Here is a 22,675-nt window from a genome sequence, read left to right on the forward strand (position 1 = left end):
CACAATCTGCCTTTATATACCACTATAATGTTCAATCAAAAACTGTCAATCAGCACCATTTGTTTGTAATCCCTCATCAGAACCCATTGCCTCAGTCTGAACATTCACAGGAAAGAATGCAGAGAGCATATCTGCAACCACTTAACCTTCATCAACCAACATTCATGCACACTCATTAACATTTTTTTCATACCACTTTCAAGCATGACACAGCTCATACCAGAATAATAATTCGCTGATAATTGTTCAAGACAACAGCTGGACAGGCAGAGTGCAGAGGTGAACACTCTCATAGATTATGGGGTACAGTAATGCATTACAATTAGTATAAAAACTCATATGCTCATGTTCAATAGTTTTCAAAAACAGTTAAGAAAATGTCATTAGCAAAAAGAGTGATCCTAACTTTAACTCTGCATGGCCCACTGTCTGGTTCTTTTAACACTTTACTGTTTTGAAATAAACCAGTGGCAGCCATCGACCCCAGTTACTGCACCATTGCATTAACAGAAGCAATAATTTTGATGCAGTACCATCTGACATAATCTAAACCTATGATCTAAGTTAAAGACTATCAAGAGGGAAGGGAGAGTTTCACATCTTTCTAATAACATTGTTTTGTAATAAATCTCATAAGATTATTCTTTATTAAAAAAAGTGGGACTAAATACTATGCTTTAAAAATGTGAATTCAGGGCTTCCCTGGTGGCGCAGTGGTTGAGAGTCCGCCTGCCGATGCAGGGGACACGGGTTCGTGACCCAGTCCGGGAAGATCCCACATGCCGCGGAGCGGCTGGGCCCGTGAGCCATGGCCACTGAGCCTGCGCGTCCGGAGCCTGTGCTCCGCAACAGGAGAGGCCACAGCAATGAGAGGCCCGCGTACGGCAAAAAAAAAAGTGAATTCAGAGAAATTAATACCACTGAAGAAACCTGGAATGATATCAATAAAAAAGAAATCCTAGATATAGAAGGGAACTTAGAGAATATCCAGTCCAATGTCCCATTAATAGAAGCTTCAACAGCTACTCTACTTCTTTGCCATGATGCAATACAAATAAAATGAAATTAATATAATGATAAATTAGTTGCCATTTATGAAGTAATGTGAATCAGGTATCATGCTAGGTATTCAATAGACATAGTCTCTTAATAATACTTTAAGAAGCTATTAACCTTCTTTTTCAAATGAGAAAATTGAAGTTAATCTGAAAAAGAGTGAAAATGTATCCAAAGTCAAAGAAAACCCAAACAAACAGAAAAAAAAAAACACAGAGATAGGATTCCAATCAGGCAGTCTGATTCAAAAACTGAAGGTTTTCACTGTTAATTTCTGCATTAGAATCTTGTTTCTATTTCCATTATTTCATTTTAACATTCTGGCTGCACGATTGTTAGAATTAGACCTATCTCTGCAAGGTTTTTATAGTAAGTCCCCTACGAGCTCCGTTCTGAGAGCTCATTCATAAGTCCAATTTGTTCGTAAGTCCAACAAAGCTGGCCTAGGTACCCAACTAACACAATTGGCTACACAGTACTGTACTGTAATAGGTTTATAATACTTTTCACACAAATAATATATAAAAAACAAACACAAAAAATGAAACATTTTTAATCTTACAGTACCTTGAAAAGTACAGTAGTACAGTACAACAGCTGGCATACAGGAGCTGGCATTGAGCGAACAGGCAAGAAGAGTTACTGACTGGAGGAGGGAGAGGAGGTGGGAGATGGTAGAGCTGAAGGATCATCAGCAATAGGAGACGGAGGGCAAGCTGCAATTTCACTCACGCCTGACATTGATGGCACAGGTTCTGGTTCCTTGCTGGAACAAGATGCACGTTCACATCTTTGAAAGTTCACAACGTTAAGGTTTGTATGTAGGGGACTTAACTGCATTCCAAGACACAGCACTTAATGTTCCACAGTTTTCTACTCTTCTCATGTCCAAGAAACCTGCTCTTAGCATTCATAAAATCTCTAACCCTGTAATTCTACCTAGTTTCCCTCTGACACTCCACCAGCCTTTATTTCTTTCACCACCCACCTTAGATTTCCAGATCAAACTTCTTAAGGTAGCTCCTACTATGTCTTTTCCGTCTTGCTTATTTGACATTTAACCACAAATGTCTGGGAGGTGGATCACCAAACCTAAGTAAATACAATGTCTGTTTCTGCAGTCCTATTTCCAATTAGTGATCCTTGTTGAAGGAAATCACATAACCTACATTGGGATCCACTATGCTTTAATAATATTCAATATGATCTAAAATAAGACCTCAGTAACATAACCCAGGGATCAGCAAACTATAGGTCCATGGGCTAAGGCCCATCTGCCACTTGTTTTGTAAACAAATTATTAACTGGAACACAGCCATGACCAATAGTTAAAATAGAGTCTGTGGCTACTTCTGTACTACAACAGCACAGGGGCATAAGTATGACAGAAGCGATAAGCCCACAAAGACTAAAATAGTTACTATTTTGCCTTTTATAGAAAAGCTTTGCCACCCTATGCTGGAGATCCATAACAGCATCTCAAGTCAACTGGATAAAAACCCATTTGTCTTCAGTCTAGGATCTATAGACACCAGCCTAATTCATGCTATAAACCTAAATTACCCCATGGTTCTACAATTCTTTCCAAAGTCCATCAGCTAATGATTATCTAAACTTGGTTGATTATACATCCACAAATCTCTCTCCTATGTATGCATTCCCATGGAAGTATCCTAGATTCAGGACTTCATCACCAATCCCCTGGTAATTAAATTAGTCTCTTAACTGATATTCCAGCCCCTGGACTTTCTACTATGTCACAGAGCAACTCGATACTGAATTTTCATGCCAAAGCATAGATTATATCATGTTATACATTTATTCAAAACAGTCCAACCTTTGTGATAGAATTTAATATATTTAGTATTTTAAATTATTAACTTAATATATATAAATGAGTGACATGAACCTCTTTCCAGGTTCATCTTCCAGGTTCATCATTGCCCCATCCATCTCCCCATCCCCACAGAGACTGAAGTACACTCCATCAGTACTCTTAACTTTCAAGCCTACATATTTGCCAAACGTGCCCAGCAAACATGTTCACAGTTTCAGCTCCCTCTCCTTGTGTGTTCATTCACTCATCCATCCGACTGGCTTATAAAGCACACTTAACATCAGACACTGGCCTGAGTAAAGGGAATGCAGTAGGGAGAAGACATGTATCTGCACATGCAAAGATTACAATCTAATAGGAAAAGAAACATTAAATAAACAAACAGATATGAATTTTACTTGAATCACAAGCCAGTGTAATGAATGAAAAACAAAGGGCAATGTGGGACTGAATTACAAAGGGATCTACCCTAATCTGGGAAGTTAGAGAAGGCATGTCTCTAAGAAAATGACACATAAGTCAAGAAATGAATTATGTATGGGGTCAGCAAGGTGAAGCTACTTCCTTCATAAGGTCTTTTCTAATTACCCCAGTATAAATCAACAGATTTTTAAATATGTCTAATAGTTGTGATATAATGACTTGATGTAATATGGTCAGTCAAGATATGATAAAAGCTACTTAGCATAGAAAGTATGTATGAAAGTAACAAAAAATTATACTGCATATACAAATGTTGAAAGGATAAAAGGAAATACAGTCAAATCCTATAATTAATTCAAGTAAGGTAGTAGAGTTTAGGGTAGTATTTTTTCTTTCAGCCACTTCTAAATTTTCTCTAACATAATAGTTTTATAGCAGTTTAAATAGTTAAGTGAATTATCTTTACATAATTTTAATAAAAACATAAGTAATATTTTGTTGCTTGATTACTAACACACATATAATACTTTATAGTTATAATACAGAATAACCCATAAAACATTTATCTTTCATGTAAAATTGCAAGCTTCCCAGTTATAATATCTTTGAATCCTATACCACATTTCACTCAATAAATTTGTTATATTTAAATATTATTTGTATCCAAAAAAAAAAAAGAAAAAGAAATATTAGCAAGGATGTGGAGAAACTGGAACCCCTGTATGTTGCTGGTGGGAATATAAAGTAATTCAGCTGCTTTGGAAAACAGCTGGCAGTTCCTCAAAAAACTAAACATAGAATTACCATAGGATACAGCAATTCCACTCAAAAAAATCAACCCAAAAGGGTTGAAATCAGGTACTCAAACAAATACACGTACAAAAATGTTCAGAGCAGCACTATTCACAATAGCCAAAAGGAGGAAACAGCACAAATCCATCAAAGAAAGAATGGATAAACAAATCATGGTATAATACATACAAGGGAATATTATGCAGCCATTAAAAGGAACGGAGTAGTGATATATGTTACAATGTGGACGATTCTCAAAACTGATAGCTGAAAGAAGCCAGATACAAAAGGTCACGTATGGCATGATCCCATCTAAATCAAACACCCAGCTTAGATCAATTCAGAGACAGAAAACAGACTGGTGGTTGCCAGGGCTGGAGGGAAGAGACAATGGGGAGAAACTGGTTAATGGTACAGGGTTTTACTTTGGACTGATGCAAATCATCTGTAACTAGATAGAGGAGGTGGTGGCACATGTGCTAAATGCCACTGAATTGTATACTTTGGTTAATTTTATGTGATGTGAATTGTACCACAATTAACGACAACTATAAAAAAATCAATACTCAACAAAGGAGCAATTTTAAGGAAAAAAAAAAACTATGAACAATAAAATGTGTTACAATCTGTTTGCTAACAGTTATTCCTGGGGTTTGTAGACATCAAATCAAGGTCCATCCAACGATAACAGAATTTACCTAAACTTTTTCCTCCTTCTTATACAGATTCTTGCTGCTAAAACAGGAGAAAAAGGTGAAGCATTTTAGCATCTAGATTCTGAACTTACCCCACTCTCAACCACCTTCATTATTCTCTGAATTTTTTACCTAATTTAGCCCGTTATTCACTTAGAGCTAAAGTCATCAGTGGTAGAGTTAATTGGAATCTAGATCATTTAAATAATTCTACTCTCCTTCCAAAATTCCTATTTGCTTAAAATGAAAAAAGACAGTTTGCTTGAGGAGGTTGAAATTATTATATTTCTGCTTTAAAGGAATAAAAAACCATTAATTTCAGCCAACATTAATTTGGTGCCCACTAGGTGCCAGGCAGTTCCCTAGGTACTTAGGACGAAACAAAGATCCTTCTCCTAAAGGAGTTTAAATTCCAATTGGTGCGGAGAGAGAAAAAGACAAATGCATATCTACTAAATAAGTAATAAACAATATGTTAGAAGGTGATAAATGGTATTTTAGAAAAAGAAAAACAAGGTAGGGAGAGTTGGGTTGGAGAGGTTGTGGGCGAACACAGGCAGTGTGGCAGTACTAAACTGGGGCTAAGTACAGGAGCCTCACTGAGAAGGTGACATTTAAATCAAGACTTGGAGGTGGTAAGGGGCTGACTCGAGCAGACACCTGGAATAACAGTGTTCCAGGCAGGAAAGAGCCCAAGGCAGGAGTCTACCTGGTATGTCTGAGGTGAATCACAGAGGCTCTCCAGTGTGACTGCAGTGAAAGAACTGAGACGAAGGTTGTAGCAGAGGAAGTGAGAAAGCAGAGGAGCAGGAGTGAGAGTGGTTTCCAAAGCTTCAGCCCTCTCCCAGCAGAAAGGGCTGGCCCACGTAACAGCAGACGGGACGGCTGCACAGAGGTGGAGGCCAGGCAGGCTCTCCAGTGCTAACCTGGTGAAGGACACATCGGCAGCAAGGCAGCAGAGGCTCCCATGGGGAATTTTCCTAGGAGATAAAGAATGGGTAGGGACTGCAAAGAGAGGCAATGCAATGCATGGCCAAATTTAATGGAAAAAGTAGACCAAATTTACCGGAGAATGGTGTGTAGAATAGAAAAATAGCAAGAAGTATACAGCTAAAAATACAATTTGGTCCTGAATGCAGAAGGCTACAAATGCCAGACAGGGAAGGCCTTTTTTCTTTTAATCCCTTAGAATGAATGCACATGTGGGAGACCTGTAGGGATGATAAATCTGAAGACAGTTTATATTACTGTCTTAAAAACAGAAAGACTATGAGAAAACAATACAAAAAAAAAGATTTGAAGAAAGTACATAATGAGTGAAATGGCTATCATGGCTTCTAAAGTTTAAAGGACCAAAACAGAAGATACGTCATTATGCTGCACTGTTAGTCACGGTAGCTGGTCTCAAGGTCATTTCCACACCGATGCATATCGACTTCCACCCAGGCTCCCCTCAACATGCTCCCACGCCTTTCCCTCCCTCCTTTTCTCTAGTGTCCCAACAGGAGACAGAGGAACGAACATGAGGCATGAAGTTAAGAAGTAAACCCTTGACTTTCAACTGCTTTCTAATGATGTGACCTTGAGGATTAGATTTTTAACTTCTCCAGGCAACAGCTTCTCACACTAACTCTTATAATGTGAAGACCGGGCCCAGTTAGGAGCTGAGCAAGCACCCACTTCTCCTTTACTTTGTAAGTCAGTTCCTTTCTCTCATTCTTGTTTGCTTCCACCAGCTGTTCTGGCCTTCTTATAACTCTAGAATAATCAAGAATAATGAGAAATTTTGAATTACTGAGATTGTAGGTTATGCTTATTCATCAAGAACACACTGAAGAAAATGGCTCTTTTGACAAAGCACACCTCAGAGATACAAAAGTGGGCATGGGACCATCATGTCAGTTTCATTCTCTGCACTCAACAATCCTGCTGAGGAAAAATGATAGCTAAAAAAGAAAAAACCAGTAATCCACTGATTAGTCATTTTTGGATTGCCTAGTCTACAGAACAGTATTCTTTCAGATATATACATATATGTATGTATACACACATATAGAGTAAATTCTATTACAAAAGTACAGTTACCACACTGAAGTTGATACAAACTGCTGTTTTCCTTGCTATTGGTATTAAAAGCAGATAAATCTGCTTAAGTCTAATGGAAATACAAATGACTGGTCAATTTTAAAAACTCATATTCACTTTTACAGATAGATAAGATTTTAAATGAAGTTAAATAAAACTTGGGAAAATTAAAAAATATTATTCAGAAAAAGGATAATTTTTAAACAAAAACTTAAAAGCTCTAAAAACTAATGTCCATCATTTAAAAACAAACACAATTATCCCACTGGCTATTTCAACGCTTCTGGGTTGAATCTTACACTAACGGGACCAAGAACGCCAAACTATCCCATTGTGACCTGTGAAACCCTCAAAAATAATTGGTTCTCTAATTGAAAAAGAAAAGAAGATTAAAGAAGGGAGAAGAGCCCTGCTTCAGGAGGAAAAAGTCTCAGACAATACGATGACAGAAGAGTAGACTGGCAAGTAACTGAGCCAACACTTAAATTAAAATAAATTGCTTACTTTGTGTGAAATGTGGTTGTATTAGATCTTTTGATAAATGTGATATCCCTCAGTGGTGAAATTTTTCCAATTAAAATAAACTTTTTATATATTGTATTTAAATTATCCAGTGAAATATGCAATTATAATAACATTTCCCAGCCTGTAATGAAACTGTATGTTCATATTAGGGCTGAGTAATATTCGGACTAGGAAAAGGTCCCTCTTCCAGAAGTCCCTATTATATAAATATTATATAAATATTGTATAAATATTTATAAATATATAAATATTACATAAATATAATAAATATGATTCAGATAAAAATATGTTGTGAAATATCGTAAAACAAGAGTAACAATCTGTATTTTAAAATATAATTAAACTTTAAGGTGAGGGAATTAAGTTTTTCAACAAGGCAATATAGAAACAGTCATCTCCCACAAGTTTATAATGTATAAAATATAACACATTTCTTTTTCTAAATTAGAACCAGTCTTTCTTTCTTCCTTACATAGTAACAAGTGAAAGTCAAGAACCAATTTGTTTTTAAATACCAGTGGTTCTTTACCTTAGCTTTTTGAAGGGTATTTCTGGCTTGGAAAAAAAAAAAATTAAGTAAAAACATATATACAGAATTTACTAACATCTTAGAAAAAATGAAATTAATAGTATACATTACAAACTGGAAAATATACAGTAGGCTGTGATACCTTTTCACATTAATTTAATATAGTATATTTAAATAAAGAAGAGGAAAAATCATTCCTGGCACTTAGACATATGAGGATTTTTCCTAAAACTCCGGAAAGGCACTTGGCTGTGGTAACAAAAACATATGTTGGTGTGATTAGTAAAGATCCAAAGCTCAATAAACATTTAGTGAACAGAACAAATGATTTAAACAGCTAAGCCAAAATGCCCCAGGACCCAAAAATGACATTCCTATAAAGGGAATGCAGGGCTAAAGGAGACTGGCATAATTTTAATGAGCGGAATCAACAGGGCCAAGTACCTTGTGAAATGCTGCAATTTTATGGCATCCAGTTATCCCAAACCCCGTCCTCTGTCAGAAGTGTCCACGTCCTAATCCTTGGAGTCTGTGAATATCTTACCTTACATGGAAAAGGGAACTTTGCCAGTGTGGTTAAGGTTAAAGACCCTGAGATTAGGAGAGTCTCCTGGACGATCCAGATGGGCCCAATTTAATCACATGAGTCTTTAAAGAACCTCTCCTGACATAGGTCAGAATCTGAGAAGCATGTACTCAAGGAAATCAGGTGCGGAAGACTCAGCTCACTGCTGCTGGTTTTGAAGAATCTAGAAGGAGGCCACAGACTGAGGAATGTGGGCAGCCTCTGGAAGCTGGAAAAGGCAAGGGACAGATTCTCCTGAGAGCCTCCAGAACATAGCCCTTGATTTTAACCCAGTGAGACTAACCTACAGAACTGTAAGATGGTAAATTTGCGTTATTTAAGCTGCTAAATTTGGAGTAATTTGTTATAGCAGCAATAAAAAACTAAGACAAAGCCCCACCTGTGAGCATAATAATTCTTCCCACCTTTGCCAGCTAAACTATGCTGAAACTGGAGGGAAAGAGAGGAAAACGGGTGAGAAGCCAATTGAGAGTCCTGACATCACTGGGATACTGAACTTACTAACTCTGGGACTACCAACCACCAGACTTCCCTTTTAAATCACTTTTAACTGGGTACTGTCTCCCGCAGGCAAACTTTCTCACAGAGTCACCAGAAAAGATTGATTTACATACACTAATGCAGCATGTAAGTTTCTAAGTTCATCATCCAATCTTAGATTTGGGGGCTGTGAGTCATTCTGAGATAAACACTTTTCACTTCAAGAGTTTTGCCTCCCCTATCTATTACTAGACAGGCTGTCAGAGAAGAAGAAATACCAACACCCATTTTCAATTAAGTTCCAGACATCTGTTCATGTATTTCCTTAATTTGTCACCAGTTCAGGAAACAAGAGTTAGGCTAAACCATATGTATAAAATACAATTGTATACAGTTGACCTAAATAATTTCTTTAGCTTACATCACAGAGCTGGAGGAGTAACCTATTCTTGAGAAATTATCACTCTTGTGAACATCATGCTAACACTCTATGAAACGAAGAAAATGAACAGTTATCATCCTTTCTGCAAACCCTGGGGGGAATTTAGGCCATCAGCTCTACTTGGTACTCTTATTTGCCTATCAACTAAAGGTTCCCTACGCCTTAATGCACCCCAGTTCCACAATGACATTAAGCCGTCCGTACCATCCTCATTAGGTTGAAACTGTAAATAAGTGTCAAAAATAATGAATTATTGGGCTTCCCTGGTGGCACAGTTGTTGAGAGTTCGCCTGCCGATGCAGGGGACGCGGGTTTGTGCCCCGGTCCGGGAAGATACCACATGCCGTGGAGCGGCTGGGCCCGTGAGCCATGGCCGCTGAGCCTGCGAGTCCGGAGCCTGTGCTCTGCAACGGGAGAGGCCACAACAGTGAGAGGCCCACGTACCGAAAAAAAAAAAAAAAAAAAAAAAAAGGAATTATTGACACGATCCAGTAAGGTTTTATAAAGAACTGAATGAGCTTTCCAAGATCACTCTCGAATCATCAGCTCAATGCTCTAAAACAGAATCACACCAAGAAAAACAAAGTTAAGTTTTTCAATTTTTAAAGTTCATGAAATTACACACCAGCTCCATTAATGGGCACCAGCTCCATTAACGACATAAACTGAAAGAAAGAAAAAACATCACAGAAAAACTTTTAAAAAAAGAGGGAAATAAAATCCCAAACAGGTCTTTACATTTATTCCTGATTCAACAGATCCTTCTCTACAGAAACTTAATAAAGCATTTGACAGTTAAGATGTACACAAAAATGCAAGAAACAAGAGGTATAGACCAGTATTCTAAAAGTCTTCCTAAGTGGCTATTAACATAGGTCCATTAACAGAGCAGTTTCATGGTTTAGAAAGCTTCATTTGGAAATAAGGCCAGGGACTTCCCTGGTGGCACAGTGGTTAAGAATCCACCTGCCAGTGAAGGGGACAAGGGTTTGAGGCCTGGTCCGGGAAGATCCCACATGCCACGGAGCAACTAAGCCTGTGCGCCACAACTACTGAGCCTGCACTCTAGAGCCTGCGAGCCACAACTGCTGCTACAATGAACTGGGCATTGCAAAATATGTTTTAAAATATTCATCATATAATCCTCACAATAAACTTATGAGCTGGATCTTAACTCCCCCATTTTAGAGAGGAAAGACCTACAGCTGTAAGGGCTGGGGTCGCACACTTGTAGGTGGATTCCACAGTGCCTCACTTCTCCTGCAGACTCCACAGCGTGATGTTAGTATTTACAGTTCAAATACTTACAGAAGTAAAGAGAGGTACCAAATGATGAAAGATGGTCTTAATAAAAAACGGCAGGTTTTTAAAGCCTTTAATATAAATTGTGGGATGAGGATGAACTGCTGTGGGGCAGTGGTAAGGTGGCAGGAGATGAGAGGAAAATTATTTTAAATCAAAGAAGAGCACTTTAAATAAAACATAATAGGATTTCTTTTAATCAGAGAAGCAGCATGGCATAGCAGAAGGAGCAATGGCTTTACACTCATGTCTGTATTCCATTCACAGTGGCGGCTCCTTTTAGCTGAACTTCACTTGAAGAGCACAACTTTTTCTTACTGATAAAATGTATACAACATTTGCCTGGGGCCCTTTGCAGAATTGTTTTGAGGAGCAAATAAAACGATATAAATGAAGTAAACATAACTGCTAAAAAGAAAGACACATTATTAATACTGTTGTTTTATTACTGTCTAATTAGGGAATAAGTTTTCTATTTTTTTTCCATTTTTGATATATGCTTTTATTAACAAATGCATTATGGCCTGTTAACATGGATTTAAAAAATGGATGGCCAGATGTTGGAACCACCATAAAAACTTATTCTAAGCTGGATAAAATATCTCATTACAAATAACACACTAGCCCTTTAAATTACAAAACAAACCCAAAAACCACATACCTGTGAATAGGCAGCAGTTGAGGCGAGGCCCCTGACCTCCACCTCACTCCCACCTCTACATGCTGCAGCAGGGTCCTTAACCTTTTTTGCCATGGAGCTCCATTGGCAATCAGAGAAGTGGACCCCTTCTCAGAATAATTTTTAAATGTATAATTTAAATACATAAGATTTCAAAGGAAGCAAATTGTTCTCGAACGCTGTTATTAAAATGCACTGTTTATGGACTGGTAACAAACATGTATGGCAACCATGGAGATGGACTGCTCAGATCTCCCTTTAGGAAAGAACTTTCCACTCGGTTACAAAGGAACACACTTAGCTGACAGGCTCCAAGCCATGAGCACCCTCAGGACCCTCCTCAGTTTTGGAGCCCCAGCCAAGGACTGAGCACGGCAGAAGTAACCAGGCCTGGCCATCACGGCCCAACCTGGGACTCCTCTGACAGGCATTCTGGGCTCCAGCACTCCCTCCCAGCTGTGCTGGCTGAGAAGATTTCTCAGATTTGCATCACAGTCCCAGGTTCTTCCTGCCTAGTCCTGCTCTCAACTGCCTTTACCTTTCACATACATAACCCATCCCTTGCCCCTTAAAAAAACCCTCCTGCACTTCAACATCTCAGCATCTGCTTCCTGGAGGACCCAACAGACAAAATATGCTTCTTTATTAATGTCTTAAGTAACAAGGTCTAGCTGCAGGTCTAATAATTACTCTAATTTTGAAGTAGTGATGAGTTTCAATGATATTTCAATGTACCTGAAGCAATTCTCATGTGATATGAAAGTACGTATGAACCTTACAGGTAGAAACGACATAGGTACTGCTGTGTTTGTTGCCTATATTTATCATTGAAGGAAAAACTAAATTTCAGTTAGAGGTTAATGAAAGTGATGATGCTAAATTTTTTTTTTCTTAGCCAAGTTCATAGGCCTCAAGTTAAGAACTCCTGGTGTAGTGTGTGTCTGACTTTGAAATATCCATTCTTTTAAGGCACAGACACCTACTCAGACAAGTCAGAGCTGTGATAAGCAAAGGTCTCTAAACTGGCATTCTCCTCAGATGCCATGACAGCCATGAAAGCTTGTGGTAAACACAGAACACGTTCAAGGTATCAGAGCATATGCCCAAATGACCTAACCTTGAGGGACCAAGAAAACAACAACAACACCCAGCTTACCTAAACACATGAATATATAATCACCTCCAAACCTAAGTTATGAAATTCAAAGTTATAAAATTACAATAAAGTTATTTCCACAGAAAGTTTTTTTTTCTGTTACAAAATAATTTACTACACTGTTTATTTAATATCGAATTCCTATAGCATGGAATCCAGCAAGAAGTGCTTATCTCCTTATGACTCTCCTACCACGATCCCACTCCCTCCTTGTGCTCCAGTGATGGATCCAGGTACAGTGCTAACTCCATGTGATTCTCTCTCTTCCAAGCCTGGCAAGTGGTGTGTGTGGAGGAGGGCATGGGGGTCAGAGAGAGTAGAGAAGAGAGGAAGTGAATGGCCAGATTTACAAAATATTACTTTAAGATTAAAATAGCACATTCAGAAGGAGGAGCCTCATTTATATTTTCAGAAGAACAATGGTGTGCACTAACTATGAGTGGGAGTCCTGAGTGATAGAACATACTGCAGACAAGGCAGTCGAAAAATGCACTTTGAGCAATCAGAGGGCAACAAGAGATGCCAGGGTAAATGGGGAAGAAGACAGAAGAAGGAAATGCAGGAAATGGAAGAGAAATCCTAAGAGACAAAATCCTAAGCGATGACAATGGCACGTAATGACCTTACAATTTTGTTAAGGTTTGACAGCTACAGGCGCACCACTGAAAACTGCTACCAGAATTAAAATACCACGATGAGCTACTTGTAATACGGAAGGGAGACAGCATCCCCCAATCTACCACTAGTCAAGTGACACTAGTTGAATCCAGTGCCCTAATACCATTCTTTTCTCCAGTGGAAGAAGAAAAAAAGAGAATAGAAAAAAGGAAAGAAAAAAAGCCATGTTTATGGGCATACCCCCCCCAATACAATACATACAAGTCCAAGCCTCCTCCTTTTCTGTTTATAGCATCAGTACAATATATAAGAAACATGCCTATTTACAGGGACCTTTAAACCTTCTATCACACCATGCCAAAGATATGCTGTGTAACTAAGTGTGTAACTGAAGCATTTTGTGGACTTGAAAGTTGCCTGTGGCTCCAGCCTAAATAACCCCTTTCTTTACGCTCTCTCTATAGGTTTTATTTCTCTAAAGCTTTCAGAATAAATTTCTGTTTCTTTTGCAACCCAACAGAGAATATAATTGGTAACAATGAGATACTCTCTAATGGTGAAACAAGCAAGATATTCCTGACCTATCTCATAATTTCCTTAAGTTCTTTCCAGATTCAGCCACAGACAAGAACCAAAATAAATCCCTAGAGAAATATTTAATTTGCCACTGACTTCCTCCCCAATCTTCCCAAACTAGTGTTTGTCAAATGTCTTTTCAGAAACCTTTAAGATGTTGAAGATATGTTACATTCATTTTGGCATCATCTCTATATTAACATGCTCTCAAGAACCATACTTCTGTTATAAATTATATTGTTCACCTTAATGTAGGCTTCTGAGGTAGTTCAGGATTTTTTATACACTTTGGTTCATACAGAGGAATAAATTGTGTTTCAGATACAAAGCAACAAACTGAACACAGCCAAGTCACAGGGATACTCCATGGTTTATCACTTCCTACCCCAATACTTTGTCCACGGAACTATGATGTCAGAAATCGAAGCTTGATTTGTTTTTAAGTACATAATCCATTAACTGTTCCCATATGCCATAACTGTTCAGTTGAGAAATTATTTATAAACCAGTTTATTGGCCCTATCTGGCAAATATGATGCACCTGTTATAAAATTTGATTACTTCAGAAAGCTAACAATTGTGGAACCACATTTTCATAATAAATCAGTCTATGAGAATTAGACTATTCATATACTTTCAGAAAGCCCTTTAATCCCTATTAAGTTAACAGTTTGTGAATAATGAAAGTAATTAATATTAATTTTAGTCGATAAATCCAACACCAATAACCCGTTAGTATACGTTAATCCATTTTCCAACAGCCTGTAAAAATTAACCAACAGATGCTTCCACTCTGGTAAAAAATATGCAGGCCATTAGCATTATTTTGATGATACCAAATGTTCAATATAGTATATGAACATTGTGATTAAATTTCTGAGAGATATACAAACAATGTTCTTTTATAACCTTGTTAAGTCTTAACAGAAGCCAGAGACAGTAAAACATGGCAGTCTTTTCTACAATCAAGATCAGTACTGGTTGTCCCACTCCTTGTTCTTAGACTTCACCTGCGAACTTGACTGCGCTTCACCAAGGCCACAGAGTAACATGAGTACAGGGCCCCTCACCACAGTGTCCCCAGTGCTAAACACAAGGCCTCACATTCAATGTGTCCCTTGTAAATACTTGTCGACTTGAACAATGGTAGCCAAATAGGATAAAGAGAAAAAGCAGAAGAAATTAAAGAGGCAGATGAGAAAAATAAAAGAAAAAGATGATCAGGAAAAATGTCTACATGTTATTTTCAAAAGAATCTAAACTATGGAAAGCTAAGATGTATCTCAAAAGTTCAGGATGGAGAGAAGCAAGGAAAACAAAGTGAGATACTTAATAGGGAAATAAAGTATAAAAAAGAAAATGATACTACTGAATCAGAAAAAAAATGTTGATTTCATAGGAAATGGCTTAGAGGGGGGTTTCCGTACTCCTTAAGATATGACACAAGGGGGCTTCCCTGGTGGCGCAGTGGTTGTGAGTCCACCTGCCGATGCAGGGGACACGGGTTCGTGCCCCAGTCCGGGAAGATCCCACGTGCCACGGAGCTGCTAGGCCCGTGAGCCATGGCCGCTGAGCCTGCGCGTCCGGAGCCTATGCTCCGCAAAAAAAAAAAAAAAAAAAAGATATGACATGAGGCACGCTTCATTGAAGCAATGCTATAAAAATCACAGGGAGGGGATTAGTTTAGAAAGCAAAGTAAGTAAAATCTAACTGGAAAAAAAGGAAGAAATATAATAAAGGGCAATATGAGTTAAGAGGGAACGTCCAACTCGCTTACCAATAACATCTTGCTCCATCTATGAGTCAGTGGGGCAGGGTGCTATTGTGGGGAGTTAGAACTGTTTTGCAATCGTAGACCAAGAGAAAAACCTCAGCAGAGATGTGGTAAAGTTTAAACAAAGTCACATGAAGAAGACCCAGCTCAGGGCTGGTATACCACAGGTACTCAATAGGGATTATTAGTTCCTCTTCCTCTTCCAACTCCCAGGTTATGAGACCTCTGAAACCCAACAATCTTAACCTAAACGTCTCATAAACCTAAAGCAGTGTAAAATAAATAGCCATACTTAGGACAAAAAATAAAGAACATGAGAGAAAATCCCAAGGTTCTTTTTAGATTATTGGATTCAGTTCCTTTCTTTCTTTTTCCTTTCTGCCAATTTTAAATGCTTAGGAAGCACAAAGATTGGCATCTACCATTTAAAATGCCTGGAATGGAACATTCAACTATGTCAGAGAAAGAGCCCTAGTTCTTAGTCCAAACAGGTACTTCAATTAAAAAAAAAGTAAAAAAAAATATTTTCTCTAAAAATCCACAAGTCTTCAGTAATCTGAATTCTTTGTCCTTCCCTGCCAAGTTGTGATGCAAGCCAATGATGACAATCAACTAGCAGCCCGTGCCTCTATCTCCCCCTGCCTGCTAGAGAGTGGAGAGCAACTATATTTCTACCTGGAACTCAACAATGAATAATAGGTTTAATTTTGAATTCTGCAGAAATGACAAAATTGATTCAAAGTAACCTTTGGTGTCACGTGAAACAGGCAAATATTCGCAGCCAGGCCACGAATAAAGAGACAAGGAGCAACCTATCCACCAGCCCTCTGTCTTGTCCAAGTTTTCTAAGCACCTTTCTCTTACCTTCCTTTCTGACCTTTCCTATAAAATATCTACTGAAATCCTGTCTTTCTGAAAGCAGCAATGAATAGCCTTTTCTAATGAAATACTAATAATGCCAAAAAGAACACTTAAGGCTCCTCAAATAATGCTTTCTAGGAATTATTCTTTAAAATCCAAACCAAAAATAGTCACCTTCTCATCTCGCCACCTGTTGGCATTGTGAAATGTTGGCACTGCCCCGTGTTACAACCCTGGGCTTCCCTATCTTTCTGTTGATTATGGAAATATCATCTACTGGTCCCAGAAAAGAGGCAGCAGCATTTGAGCTGAGAGAAAAGAAGTCATAGCCTCTGCCAGCCTCTAAGTCAAACCAAGGAGAGATTCAGGGCAGTGTGGATGCATGCACCAATCCAGAGAGGCACTAATATATGGAATATTCAGAAAAGGATCATTATTTCCTCACCTTAACCTTTACAACTAGTATTAGATTGAGCAAATATGTTGATTTTTTTCAACCTTAAATCGTAAGACTAAAGTTAGATGACAAGAATTTTTTAAAGGTCCAATTATTTCATTTAGGGCTAACACTACAGCTAAATTAAAGACATGCTAACAAGTTTCCCTTTTGAGCCTCATTAATTAAGAAAGTAATCAGAGTAAAGAGGGAAAAAAAATAGAGAAGCTGGATCCCAGAATTACTTAAATAGCTTTTAGGTACCACCCTTTCTACCTACTAGAAAAGCAGAGGGAAAACTAATCAATTCCAGATTATGAAATCTGAAATTCTGAAGTGTTTTACATGTAAATACACATTTTAACTGCCATATATTTTCCCTGATTGCCTGAAGAGTGCACTAATCTTATTCAAAGAAAATTTTGATTCTCCATAATCAAAAGATAAAATTAAGATCTGCTTACTTCACAAGTTTTCCTATGGTAAGCTTGCTAAGAAAATGCCCCTGGTTTTCAAAGATCAAAATATATCATTTTTACTATTTTGGTCAAGACCAATGGTGTTCCAAAATATCTGATAAAGGCTTTGGATTTAACACAAATTCTAGAAATCTAATTTACAATTACCTTTTAGAGTTTCTAACTTACAATTATTTTTTTTAAGTTTTTAATTTATATTTTAGAAAGCATTTCAAAAGAAAGCAAATGATTTTTTTTGCTATCTGCCAACATCCCTTGGTTGCTGTGATGATCAAGTTAAATCACATATATAAAGCATCTAGCATGGTGCCTAGTACACGGTGGGCACTTTAAGAAATCAATTCTTCTGTCTACACCAAGCCTTCCCATCTCCATCCAGATGGAGAAAAGCCCGCGCACAGCAAAGAAGACCCAACGCAGCCAAAAATTAAAAAACTAATAATTTTAAAAAATAATTAAAACAAACAAAAAAAGATAACGACTGACCTAAGTGCCTTGTACTACAAACCTAAAATGTGTTACTTAAAAATGAACTGAACAGTATATGTGCATATCAGTCCTGAAACATAAGTGGTAGGCCCATGACACTGGATGAGAAAAAAATCAAATTTCAGACAAGAGTAATTCCTAAATATAATTGTTAAAAAGAGAAAAATCACACTGCACAGGTAAAAGCTATCTGTGATGGCTTTTGAAAATGAATTCCATTGCATTTAATGAAAAGATGTTATAATCTACTCATAGACTCTATTTCAAACTAATTTTCAAGATGCTCTATAAATTTGATATTTCTATCCCATGTGAGTCATACTAATTAATTATGTGATAGCCACTATAACATTAAAGAGTGGGAAAATTCTGACTAGAGGAAGAGTTACATTTTGTTTTCATTTTTCTATTTCTCATTGACTACAGGGAATTTTCACACCAAAATTTTCTCTGAAAATACCCTCCTTTACGAAAGTCTAATTTAGAATATCTTCAAAGAAGGTATTATAAAGAAATTTTTTTAAGTTTTGTATTAAATCATTTGTATTTTAAAAATTGTTCAGTTGATACTCTATATAAAAAATTAACTTCAGATTATTCATTGGATTATTCATTTATCCATTAGTAACATAAAAAAATACCATTTATATGACACAAATAATACTTTCTAAAGGTAAGCATATAAAAAGTTACAATATTAAAATACTAAGAGTAACAAATAACCAAGATATTAAACTTACCTTTTGGTTGGCAACAAAACATATTCTCAAGTTTACAAAGCAAATCCACATTTTCATACTTATTTTCATTTGCTTTTACCCAGAAACAGTCTTCAGTCATTTCCTGAGGTCTGATCTGCAGCCAGAGAGAAGACAGATCCACACACAGTTGAGTGTTTCATCTGTCCCCCACACCCAATCACCATGTATACACCCAGTGCCCCAGAGCTGCCAGTAGATGTTTATGAAGTAATCTCTGTAAGATTTTTTTCCCAAAGTACGTTCAATGAAATACAAGTTCTGCAGGAAGTTAATGTGTTATTAGGGAGAAAAAAAAAAAAAAAAAAAGGTTCCGCTCTCAAATAGTTGGGAATTTGAAGTTGAATGAAATGAAGTTTGTTTCTTCTCAATTATACTTCTCCTAGTCTTTAGCAATGCTCAATTTATGTGACCATGGAACCATCATTCTGCAGGATTCAGAATTCCTATGTCTCGACTAACTATCCACTTCTGACAAGTAGTAATACTTTTCCCAATAGCTATCAATATAAAAAAGTTCCTAAGAATACTATTTTTTTTTGTACTTTTGAAAAACACTTCAAAATACAGAGTATAACCACAATAATGTTGAATTGGCAATTTAATTACAATCAAATCCCATTGTAACAACTAACATCAATTCCTACCCAATTTATAAACCAGAGAGCTTTAGTCAATAGCAAAGGGCTTTGACTCAACATTTTTATTTAAAATAATGCCTGTTTATTTAATGTCATTTTGAATAGGGATCCCATTGGAAACTAAATACAATTATATTTAAGTTTTAATCTAGGTAACAGTATTATTTCTCTATTTATTTCTGTTTTACCTTTAACCAATTCAATCTTCTCATGCTGTTCTCCGGTTTAAATTCTTTCTTTGGTTTTAACCCAAAAGGCAGGGTTGGTGGTGGGGGAGAGGTTCGTCCACAGAGAAATCCCAGGGGAGGTGGTGGAGGCACAGGACCACCACCAAATGGCATGGGCATTCCTGGAAGGGGAGGGGGTGCAGGTGGGGGGGGAGGGGGTGCAGGTGGGGGGGGAGGGGGCAAGCCTCCACAAGAGGGCAGTGGCTGCGGTGGAGGAAGTGCTGCGTGGTCAGTTCCATTTTCTTTTGAAGAAGGCAAATAGGTACCCGGTGGCAAGGCACCAAACTATAGGGGAAAGAAAAAGAAGAAATATGACAAAGAACTCTCTATAAAACATGTTAAAGTACACTTTTCTCAAAAATAAAGTATTATTTTAAACCAAAAACAACTGAATTTCAGTAACGTCATGTGGTTTAACCTAAAAACAAAATTTCAAAGATTTTTTTTCCCAATTTAAGAATATTATAGCTTTTGTTTTCATAAAAATGTAATTGTCAGAAATATTACTCCCCGTTTTGAGGTAGTTATGGCCAACCAGGTGGAGATGTCCAGGAGGCAAATGGCAACATGGGCCTAAAAGATCTGAAAGTCAGCAGTCTCTACAGGACAGCTGAAGAAGCCATGGGTGTAGATATGTTCACCCAGAGTATGCAGCATGAGGAAAAGTTTGTATACAGAATTCTACAGGACACCAGCATTTAAGTGGTAAGTAAAAAAAAAATAAGATCCAGAAAAAGAGAGGTAAATAATATTGCCACATCGTGCCTTTGCCCTTGAGAAAAAAAATCTAAGATTCTTAGGAGGACCTTCAGAGCATGTCACGATCTGGTCCCTGTGACCACTAGGCACTTCTGTCCTTATGTTTCCATGGCATAATAACAATAGATGCATTTTTACTATCATAAAGGTGATCTGGGTTGATAAATAATTTTTTGTGATATGGTTATTTCCTGAAATTACTAACTTCAACTCTGAGCCATACAGCTATAGGAGTATTAATAAATCATTTAAAAGTTTTATGGCACAATTATGGAAAATAGATCATGTATAAAGGCTTGAAATCGATATCCAAGGTCAGCACAAAGAAAAAGTATTTAAGAGAAGTTGAAACCACAGTCAAAAAACATGCCTTATCAAAAACATTAAGTATAAAGAAGAATCACTTTAGTGTTATGCTGGGTTGCTGTGATCATGAATAGCACAGCCCTCTCAATGTAAAGGATGTATGTACATTATACTCACACTCAGTATACATTTATGGTTAACAATTAATGTCTTAAAACAAAGGTATGGTTGAATTTCTGCTCTAGATTTTGATGGGTGTGACAGACTTATCACTGATGGGGCCAGACACTGTGACCACCTTGCCCCCCATTCTATCCCCAGCACCTAACAGTACTTGGCTGTTAAGTGACTGAAGGAATGAAGTCACAGATAATAAAACATATTTTATTCATAACCTTTATAATCAGCATAGCTTTGATCAAAGAGAAGTATATTAAGACAAATGCATAGATTTCATGAGAAATACAAACTTATCCAAAGGAAGTATTTGTCAGTTGTTATTCAAAAATGAATATTGTGGCCAGTGTCAAGTCTCTAATTACAGGCTTTCCTCTAATAGACATAAACAAAGGTCATCACTGTACACAATTTAAAACAACACAGGAGATTCCTTGATTTAATCTGCTTCAAAATGTAAATATATTCCCATTTTACATAAAAGCACATGCAGCAATAACATATCCAAAGATGGTGAATATGTTTTCTATAAATTGAAATTTTCTAGAGTAGATTTACGAGTAATGCTTCAACTGGGAAAAATTAAAAAGAAAGGAAAGTCTAAATTTATACTAGCCCAGACCAGGAAAAACTTTTCATGAATATTTCAGCCATTGTCTATAACTCAATCTGAAATTAAAAAACACAAATGTTTTTTTAATATGAGAGACAAGGAGCCACATAAGAAAGATGAAAACTTTCAATAAATTGTGGTACCTTCTCTTGCAGCACTAAAGAAAGATGATCAGTGAGAATTTTCTTGTAGATAGATTCTATTTTTTTTTTTTCCAAAACTGAACACTAACATATAGCTCTTAGGGTATCTTCAGACAGACTCTGCAACAAAACTATGCACTAAAGTATAAAAGAAAACAAACTCTCAAAATGACATAAGAAATAGTATACCTAAGACTATTTCAACATAACCATAAATTAGGATGAAAGGAAAACAGCAAAACTATACTTATTGCTCATCATCTTATGTGTAAATCTACATGAAAAAATTTAGCTGTGAAAATTCTACTTCCTTACTTTCATCCATTTAAAACATGCAGATGATGTATTTCTTGCTACCTAAATGCTTTATGTGTAGAGAGCGTATGTGAGTGTATGTATTATCTGCTCCATAATCCAGATTTGCTCTCTTTTTTGTCATGTTTTAAATGTTTACTTTTGGAAATTGAAAAATTATCAGAAAATGTTCTCATTCAGCTAGAGGTTATCTTTCACTGCAAGGTACCCATAGGCTGAAGGTTTTCAAAAAATAAATAGCTTGAGCAATAATTTTCTGTAGTGGGATAAAGATCAGTGATGAATGACAAGTCTAAGAATAAAAGACTTTCTTACCCTTAACGCTTAATTACCTAGCAAACACGTGACATCAGGTACAAAACCCAAACAAAACATAAGGAAGTAGATTAGTAAAAGTTTAGACGTTCTTAAAAATGCAAGCAGAAAAAAAGGGGCAAAATCATTTTAAAAATAAACACAGCAGAATAGAAATACATATAAACAATAATATGAAAACATACAAGGGAAATTAAAGTTTCAACATTTTGATGCTATGAAGATATGATACGACCTTTGTTCCCCTGGTGAGCTTTCAATACCCAAATTCACTCCAGGTAGATGGTATTTTACCTGTGATTTAAAAGCTTGTAACTCTGCTTGAAGCTCGTTAATCTGTGCCTCTTTTTTCTGCAATTGAGCCTGAGTTTCTTGGTGGTCGGTAAACTCTTTTTCAAACTGAAAAGGAAAAAAGAAAAAGAAACAAAAACACACAAGAAAGAGAGTAAGATGAAAATACAAAGCACTATTCTTCATCTAGAAATTTGATTCTAATGATCTGTTGGTAGAACATAAACTTTTATGAAAGGAGTGGTAGATTTTTGCTAAGTCACCCACAGCTTTTCTCTAGGTCCCTCTAGGTCCCACCAAAATCATTCAT

General features: G+C 36.9%; 1 protein-coding gene across 1 annotated transcript in view; it reads right to left on the reverse strand.

The window, feature by feature from the left end:
- The window catches only part of DIAPH3 (diaphanous related formin 3), a 539,529-nt gene that overhangs the window by 308,360 nt on the left and 208,494 nt on the right, over nt 1-22,675 (reverse strand). The window contains exons 15-17 of the mRNA XM_073795265.1: nt 22,369-22,473; nt 19,408-19,731; nt 18,561-18,675 (exon numbers count right to left, since the gene is read on the reverse strand). Of these exons, the coding sequence (XP_073651366.1) occupies nt 18,561-18,675; nt 19,408-19,731; nt 22,369-22,473 (544 nt within the window). The remainder of the gene's footprint in view (nt 1-18,560; nt 18,676-19,407; nt 19,732-22,368; nt 22,474-22,675) is intronic.

Source organism: Tursiops truncatus, chromosome 18 (genome assembly GCF_011762595.2).
Source record: "Tursiops truncatus isolate mTurTru1 chromosome 18, mTurTru1.mat.Y, whole genome shotgun sequence".
Classification (NCBI taxonomy): Eukaryota; Metazoa; Chordata; class Mammalia; order Artiodactyla; family Delphinidae; genus Tursiops; species Tursiops truncatus.